At 44.6% G+C, this 9443-nt stretch overlaps 1 protein-coding gene across 2 annotated transcripts in view; it reads right to left on the bottom strand.

Annotated features, from left to right (window-relative positions):
• Nucleotides 1-96: 96 nt before the first annotated feature.
• wls (wntless Wnt ligand secretion mediator) overlaps nt 97-9443 on the bottom strand; it is a 39352-nt gene continuing 30005 nt past the window's right edge. Inside the window, exons 7-12 of one of the 2 annotated variants that reach the window (XM_011486137.3) lie at nt 3731-3828; nt 3570-3633; nt 1834-1977; nt 1670-1753; nt 1383-1551; nt 97-905 (exon numbers count right to left, since the gene is read on the bottom strand). In XM_011486137.3, the coding sequence (XP_011484439.1) occupies nt 796-905; nt 1383-1551; nt 1670-1753; nt 1834-1977; nt 3570-3633; nt 3731-3828 (669 nt within the window). In that variant the 3' untranslated portion in view covers nt 97-795. The remainder of the gene's footprint in view (nt 906-1382; nt 1552-1669; nt 1754-1833; nt 1978-3569; nt 3634-3730; nt 3829-9443) is intronic. The other variant, XM_004078653.4, reaches the window with a different exon arrangement.

The following is a 9443-nucleotide window of genomic DNA, read 5'->3' as shown; positions in this document are numbered from 1 at the left end:
GAAGCAGAACATTCATACAACACAACACAATTACTGTCTTTTACTTTGAAAATGCTCATGAATCGGTTCGTATCCTCCAAGTAAAACACACAAGCATGTTAAGTAAAAGTTTTATTTAAATTACCTTACAAAGTAAAAAAAAACAAACTAAAACCTTTTCTAGGCTACAGTCAGCTTGGTTTGATACATTTTGTTAAGGTGTAAATAAGCACTTATAATAAAAAATAGAATAGTATCTGCAGTACGTTGTAACATGATGAATATCCAGGTGGCTATGTGTCTGTACAGGAGACATGAAGGACAGAAAGGTACCTGAACAGCACTACGTCACTAGCTTTTGATTGGCGTGTCTGATAAGTCCTCAGAACCAGAATAAAATGACAATAAAACCACAAAGAAGTCTGTCTGTTTTCAGTTTGGACTCGAACCCAAGGACAGGAAGCATGGAGACCACTGTACCCCACACCCACCCAACGCAGGCCCTCTCCCAGGGAATCTTCCCAACCAGCTTCTTAGTATCTGGCCTGGTGATCGGAGGGACTGCACAACGTTACCAAACACAATTGAGTTTACGCAAATCTGACAACTGAGTCACACACGGGAGAGGAGGGCTGACAGCAGCTGTGGGGCAGTGGCTGCACGTCTTTCCAGACGTGACAGATTTGGGAGCAGGGTGGTGTGAACAAGCTCGGGTTTCAGCGCAGCAGTGGCAGAAGGTGCATGCAGGTGGACCAAGTGGATGTGAGATCCAACACCGATTCACCCCACAGACGGCGCAGAAGCAACAGGCAGAAGTTACTCCTGGGCCTCTTTGCCAGTCATCTTGTATATCTCGGTGGGACCGTCCAAGTGGGTGATCGTCGTGGTCAGCTGGATGTCCTCCCCGCTGTTTGCCCCCGCGTCACCTGCACACACAGGTCAGAAACGAGCGCCGGCTCAAAACCTCATTTCAAACGAGGGGTTTGAATTATCTTCACTGACAGAAATCAAGTGCTGTCAGTTTGGGAACACAGATCTAGCTCAAACAGGCCGGACTCCATGGACCGCTTCCAGAACCTTAAACCTGTTTTCTGGAGACGGATGGATTTCATGACCTCCCTCTTCTCCTAAGCCCCCTCCTCCTTTCTGGAAGGAGCCTGGAGTCTAATAGAACCTCGCTCTAAGCCAAAGAGACCTTTTCCCCTGGGAACCCGCCTGCTTCTCACTCCCACCCCTCCTCAAACTCTGAATAACACGCAGAACACGCTTTCAGACGTGACGGCTGCCAAGAGCAGAAACAAACATCTTTCCTGTGAAGGCAGACCCAGAACCCAACACTGGGTCAGGCACACAGCAGAGGACCCTGCAAAAAGAGCTCCTGTGACGTCGTGATGTGTCGTTACCGGCGATGCACTGACCACTCGACTGCTCGTCTCCATAGCGTTTGTGGGACGGGGCGTAGAGGAACATGATGGCGAAGACGTACAGGTTCCACATGCCGTAGATGCCCGTGAAGAAGGCGCTGTTCACCTGCACAGTGTAGTCCCCCCAGTGCCAGTGACCTTCGTTCACCTGCGCAGACACACACACACACACACACACACAACACAGTCATGTTGAGGGTTTTTTGGTTGCAACCTCTGAGCCGTCACCCTGGTAAAAGTTAAACCGAGTAATGATGAAGAGCCACCTGGCTGATGATGAAGAAGATGACAGTCATGGCAGCACAGGCAAGAGTGACCAACATGAGGAATTTAAACCGGAAAATTAAACCCTGGAAAGAGAACAGACAGAAATGGAGTCACTGCTTTCCAGATGCATCTAAACGGGTCAGAAAACGGAAAAAAGGTCCACCTCGTAGTGCAGCCGCCTGGCTTTTGACATGGCCGGCAGGGACGTCCTTTTACCGCTGATGTTTCTGAAGACTTGGTAGACCATGAAACAGAGGAAGAGGAAGTACAGACAGGCACAGATCCCGGCCACAATGATGAAAGCCATCTGAGAAAGTCCCAGTCAGGGAAACCGACAGTCAGGAGGATCAGCCTGAGAAATGTTTCTGACGTCTGCATCTACTGTCAGGAGCTGTGTTTCCATCACTCACGGGCAAAACTTTATTGGAACTCTAGAAATGTCAAAAAACACAATTTCACTGTTTGTATTGAATCCAAATTATGGAATAAACACAAACCAACTGGCGCCACAAGTCATTCAGAAACACTGTGATGGATGTGATCAATACTTTGACAGCAGATCCATTCACATTTCTGCCACGCCACTAGCGCTAATCATCAATCACAGGAGACGTCGGCGTGGAGAAATGGCAGTGGAGCAACAAGCTCCTTAAATGTGGGAGGGGCTACGGATGAAGCCATTTTGGGAAATGGTGGCTGATGATTTTCCAGAGGATCCAACAATTCCACATGACACGCTCAGCTTTTGATGAGCCGTGTGACGGTGTGGGACCTCTGGTGACGCCACTGAGCAGCGCTCAAGGCCGCCAGTTCCTACCAAGAAGCGCATCACCAAATGGTTGTTGGTCACATGACTCATTTATTAAAAAAAGTGTTTTTATTGCAGTTTGGAGAAATATGTCAATTTCAATACGGCTCAAAAAAACCACCTCCTCCAAGCACAAAAACGTATTTTCCATAAATGAGAGTTTTTCAAAATTGTCGTGTTTACATTAGGAGAATTTATGATCACAAATCCAATTTGAACCGTTTCATAGTCAATGGAAACACAGCTGGTGACAGCTACAAGAGTCCAACTGAACAGATGAAACCAAAACCAGAGACGCCCAATCAGGTGCTCCGTCTCTAGATGTTTTTATCGCTCCAGAAGAACCAGACTCATGCCGTCAGCACGGTGGAAATGAAATGCAGCTTCTGAAAAGAGGACTGATCCAAATACACCCCCACACCCCTCTGGTTCCTCCCTATTGCTCCAGCTGTAGGGACATTTGGAGTCCCACCTTGTTTTTATAACCCTTGTGCTATCTTAGATGACCCCACCCTTACATTGACGTGTTCTCCCTACCATGACAAAGGTGGATAAAGGTGGAAAGATTTCATGTAATCCATGGACACCAGTGAAGATCACAAATCATTGAAGAAAAAAGGTTCAGAGCACTGTCTAGTGGGTCTAGATGACCCAACTCCCAATGGTAAAGTGCCTAGGATAGCACAAGGGTTAAGGAGGAGCCGTAGTGACTTAGAGCTGGCTATCCCTCTGCCGGTAGGATGATCCGCGTCGCGCTGTGGCGTGGAGGACAGACTCTTTTCTTCAGGCGTGTGTGCTCTGATTCACAGAAGTTTACATTTGAATCTAAGTAAGGACATTTTACAGTTATAAAACCGATGTTGTTCTGTATTTTACGAGTGCTGGCAGCTAAGTGCTAACGTAAAGGACCGTGACAATTGATGAAGTCATCGAGTGGTATTAACGTCTGACGATCTTTTTCCTTATCTTGCCGCTTGGAGGGCCAAACGTCGGGGCAGGGAGAAGCCGGAGGGGGAACTTGGATTTGTCCGAAGAGAGCGGCGTTCAGGGACGTCCGTCAGCCTCTGCTGCTAAATGCTCAGGAAGGATACAGCCAGCTCGGTTCCTACGTCAGAGGCCCAGATGCTGTAGAAAGGGTTCGTCAGCTGGACTCCTCTGATGACACAAACATACCAAGATGTGTTTGAGAAAAATGACAACACAAAACAACACATAACCAGCAAGTCTTCACACTGCAAAGCTCCTCCCTCACCTCTCACACATGTCAAAGATGAAGAGGCAGAAGGAGCCGAACACGATGGGTCCGACCTGCTTCCAGTAGACCGAAAAGCGGTTCCTGTCCATCTGGTCCTGAGGAAAACACACAAAACTAGATACACACTCTGATTTGTATACATTCAACTCGGAAATAAACACGAGAATAAAGAAAATGGGTTGAAACTCTCATGGCTACAGCTGTTATTTACAGGATTGAAATTATTAAAAACGGTGGCAGGGGCGGCAGATGCCACAGCCTTTACATCACAGTCCATTCCACCACAGTCCGGAGGAGGGCAGGGCTCCAGACTGCGACCAAAATTTGAGAGTGTGCGACTAAATTTTACATCCAGTCGCACATGTGCGACTAGTAAATTTGCCTCCCCCACCCCCCGTATTTTTTATACATTAAACGTGGAAGGGGCACGTCAATGATCAATGAAATAATCAATGAGAGGCGAGCGCACACGCACGCAGGCAGACACACACACACACACTCGTGCACATATTCATGAAACGCGAGCACACACTCGCGTGATAGAGGAATAGGGAAAGCCACTGTGAGTGGCTAAAATGCGTGGAGGAGGAGGGGCCTAGAGATAATCGAACGCGCGTAAACATCTGTGGGAAGGAAACGGAGACAAATATCATCACAAACTGATATGTGCGTCTGAGCTATGGGTAAGCGAATTATTGATTCGTTCTTCCGACCTGCGGCTAGTGTACCAGTGCCAGAGTCTACAGCAGGGGTCTCAAACCCGCGGCCCCCAAGATGATATTTTGCGGCCCCCGCCTTAATATGAAAAAGTTCAATTTTAATGCGGCCCGCCAGTTTGTATGAATGACACTTTTTCATCGTCGTGCACGGAGCTGACCAACCAATCACAGTGGGGTATATGACTCTTGGGGGCGTGACAATGACCGGGCTTGAAAACAGGAAACCTGACAGCCCCCTCCCCGGACCACATTAAGGAATTCCTTACTTTCCTTCAGAACGTATTTATTCGCTCGTAATTTTCTAAATACATGCAGTCCGTGCTGAACTTTTCTCTGGGTCGCACAGACCCGGAGGAAGGTTTAGGGTTTTGGTTACGGTTAAGCGCGCGGCGGCGTATCACCCCTGACCACAAACGGTTTATGCGCGGCTGTAGTGTTACGGCAGTTTGCCGCTCCCGCGGGAGTCGGGTCAGCTGAGGAGAATAAATGTCCCACACCTACATGCGTGACAGCTAACGGGGCTTGAACATTAAATATGTGCGAGTGACAAGATTTAGTCTTAGACACACTGAAAACACGTTGGGGAAAATGCAACGATAGACGTGTTTAAGATGATCCAGCGTCGCGCCTGGATCGTTGGGGAGACCAGGCAGGGGGGTGGTGGGGTGGAGGGTGAGATGAAGGCGAATCTGCAGCGAGACTGAAGGACAACAGGAAATTGGAGTTGTCCTTACCATTCAATTTAGTTTTAATATTCCTCTCTCCCTCAGTATGATCTGTGTTATTATATATTTTATGATTATTTTAATGTCTTGTAATGTATGTAGCCTTTTTTAATCAATTGGTATTTTAAATTATTTTGATTGATCACTGAACTACAAAAACCATCAGGACACATGTCCCATAATGCATTTTTTTGTAGTCATCAGGGCAGCTTTCAGTCAGTGCAGTACTAAATTTTCAGCTGTGTTCGGGTAGGTTGGGGCCTTGCTCCCACCCCTTTCTCGTGATATTTTTGTTTTGATTGACAGTTGATGTTGGAGCAAAAACAAAAATATATGTTACACACCAGGTAATCTGTACAGCGTTGCGTCCACCTGAGTGATCTCAAACACGCTTATTGTGCATCTTGGCTGCACTTATTTGGTGTCACCAACATACATTTCCATCTGTTTTCTTTACTTACTTGTACTGTCATGACAGCGATGCTTCTGTCAGTTTACCTTCTTGTTGCATCTTCAAAAGTGCAGATAAAAATGTGACACTAAATTTGAAACAGCACATTGTAATCTCTGCATCTATTATTAAAGTATTTATTAGTAATACAGTGGAAATTAGTAGATTTGTTTAGCATGTTGATTTACGGTATGCGCCCCTAAATTTTCTGATTGTGCCCCTAAAATTTTCAGTTGGGGGCCACTGTGCTCCTAGTGAAAAAAGTTAGTCTGGAGCCCTGGAGAGGCTCATCTGTTGAGCATGAATGAGTTCTGCACGTGACAGTCAAACACAAACGACCATCTCTGTGTGGAATAAAAGCTGAACTGAACATTTGGCAGTTTGGTGGAGAAATGCTGGAGTCTGTGATGATCTGTCTTGAACCGGTGATAAAAGCAGGACTCTGAAACTATACGCATGCAAAAGCAGGTAGCTGAAACTATAAGCATGCAAGCTGAGGTTAAGGGAATATCGCTGGAAAACATGGAGCATAAGATTGCTTTGTATGCTGATGACATCATTCTTTTCCAAACATTACTTAATCAATTCCCACTATTCTTTAAGCCTTTAACAAATTTAGTTCTATATCTGGTTACAAAAATAATTTTGCCAAATCAGAAGCTATGCCATTGGGAGGCCTGACTAAGGCTGATGTTCCCAATGATTTCCCATTCAAATGGACTGTTGGTGGTTTGCTGTGTCTCAGTGTGACAATGTCCCCAGACCTGAATGACATGTTGAAACTGACTTCTCCCCCTTCTGCACACAGATAAAGAAGGATCTACAGCGATGGCATAAACTCCTGCTGTCGATGTTGGGTTGAATTAGTTTTAATAAAATGAATGTTCTGCCACGTCTCTTGTATCCTCTGCAGAAGCTCCCTCTATATACATCAAAGAAAACTAACAGAAATCTGAAAAAGGTATTTACCAACTTTATATGGCTCGGGAAGAAGCCAAGACAGAAACTTAAGATTTTGCAGTTGCATCCCGATATGGGTGGTCTCTCCGTACCAAATATAATTTTCTATAACTGGGCCTGCCACGCCCATCATTACTGGCTGTGGCAACATACATATCTAAAGAGGGAGAACTGCATTGACGCATGGGCATGCTCTCCTCATTCTCCCTGGGGATTGATCACCTGTGATGTGGCCAAAATCCCACTAACAATTAGAAAAAATCGTATTATGTATAATGGTATTAGAGTTTGGTGTGATGTATTGAAACACTTGGGAAAGACAAAAATTAAGTCTTTGCTTTCCCCAATAACTCAAAATCCGGATTTTCCTGCTGGTGTGGGCCCATCTGTGTTCTCCTCCTGGCATAATTTAGGGATTTATGTAATTGTCGATTTAATTAAAGACGACACTGTTATGTCCTTTTAACAACTACAAACCACATTTCATGTTCCTCAAAAACATTTTTTGCATATCTCCAACTGAGACATTTTATTTTTTCTAATGTTATTTCCACCTCCGCTGTTAATGATGTAGAAAAGTTCTTGAGGGATCTCTCCTTAACTCTTTAGGCACATGCCTCCTTCCAGATATTGGGAAATAGACTTGGACTCTCAATATATAGAAGATGATTGGCAAACAGCACTCCGCTTGATTAAATCCATGCTCACGTGCAACAGACTAAGAGAAACTCAGTATTAGGGTTGAAATTTATTTTTGTTAAAGTCACTTCCCTCAGTTTATACTGGATCATCACGGTTGAGTAATTAGTTGGGAAATAAAATAAATGAAGTAATAAAGTAAAATAACGAATAATAATTCGAATAATAACGAAAAATTAAAAATAGATGGTTTACTGCAAACATCGTCAACTGCCAATTTAAGGTACATCGCCCAACCCTACTCAGCATAAAATAATTCACGGACTTCTGGCATGGCAGCACCCTAGTGAGGCGGACGCTCACCTTCCTCTTGCACAAATTTAAGCTAAACTCCTGCAAACAACTCATTTAACAAACTTTCATTTACAGTAACCCTGCTAAAACTCTGATTATGTCGGCTGGACATGGAAAATCAAACAAAGGCCGTAAAAACCCTCACAAGGGAAGATTGTCTTCGGGTTCAAAAAGAACCAGGATGGCGATGCTAACATGGAAGCCACGATGGCAGTGGTGCTAACGCTGGCAATGATGTCGATTGCCTGACAAGTGCCAAAGATCTTAATGAAGCTACAATTTTAGAAGCTATCAAGCGGACGTTTCAACAAATTTGATGGAGTTTTAGCCGCAATCAAAGAGATGAGAAGCGAGGTGGAGAATGCATGGAGCGGATTGTGAACGCGGAGACGTGCGTCTCTGCCACTGAAGACACGGTGACGAGCCTCCAGGTTAAAGTTTCATGTCTCGAAAACCAAGCATGAACTATGGAGAGCAAGATCATAGATCTGGAAAGCAGATCCAGGAGAGCCAATTTGAGGCTGGTAAATCTACCCGAAAAAGTGGAGGGAAGCGACGCGTGTTCTTTCCTGGAGACATGGCTCCAGAGGCACTGGACATTCCCACGCTCAGATCGAAGCGGTTCCTGGAGAGGGCTCACCGTGTTGACCCAAGATCTGATCCCGACACGCGTCCAATAACACTCATCATGAAATTCCTCAGCGACAGAGACAAGGCACTGGTGATAAAAGCAGTGAAAGCTAAAAAGGAAATTCTAGTCAAGGAGAACCCGGTTCGGTTCTATCCGGATATAGCAGCCGAATTACATTAAAAGGAGAAAGAGTTCGACCCTGTGAGAAGACAACTGCGTGACATGGGAATAAGACATGGCATGACGTTTCCAGCCAAGCTTCTGGTTACCTTCAAGAATAAAACACGTGTTTGGAAAACCGAAGGAAGCAGAAAACTTCATACGTGGGATCCGAGAGAAGGACAGCACGGGATAACTGTGAGCAATGTAAAAAAAAATTAAATAAAAAAAAGACCGTTACACCTGAAAACCTGGATCACAGTGAGTCAACCTCCATGATGAGTAAAAACTGAACTATGTCCACTTAAAAAAATAAATAACTAAATGTATCACTTCATGGTGAAATCTGGGTCACTCATTAAGTGTGGAATGATCCATAACACTTTCACAGTGAGACATTGGGTGGAGGAAAATTGGCTCCAAAGCTAAGGGGAGATAGTTCAGATGTTGATGCAGTTCAAAGCATCAGAGACACGTTTGAATTTTTCTCTGTTTGAAGGTGAAAATCTATACTTGTCCAAGAGAGAAATTTGTAACCAATCACCATGTCCAGTGTTTCAGAAATTAAAATTACCGTAAATTCCGGACTACAAAGCGCACCCGATTACTAGCCGCATCCACCTATTTACACGTGTTTATCTAATTTTATTCATACACAAACCGCGTCGGAGTAAAAGCCGCATGAATTTGGCAACATTGTCATCCTGACGGATCACGTCCTGACTCATAGAGCAAGTGTGATTTATTAACACACAGTGGGTGGAGTCAATTTTGCCTCAGGCTCGTGTATTTGAGTATATCTGCATCTGCCAAACAGTATGGACCTCTATTCTGTTCACAAGTTCCTTAGTTATGTTTTTTTTTTTTTTTTTTTTTTTTTAACTTATTGACAATCTAGGTATCATACATAAAATTACAAACAGTAACCATATAATCAACATTACATCCCTCAGTTATGATGAGGAAATTTACATCCGCGATTCCCCATTTCCCATGAGTCTTAGGGGCTAAAGGCGGGGCCAACGCCCGGCTCACCACACTGTTGTACGTGTTTAAGAATGAGCAAGTAGCA

Source organism: Oryzias latipes, chromosome 17, assembly GCF_002234675.1.
Source record: "Oryzias latipes chromosome 17, ASM223467v1".
In the NCBI taxonomy this organism is placed as follows: domain Eukaryota; kingdom Metazoa; phylum Chordata; class Actinopteri; order Beloniformes; family Adrianichthyidae; genus Oryzias; species Oryzias latipes.
This window is presented reverse-complemented; position numbering and strand designations above follow the sequence as displayed.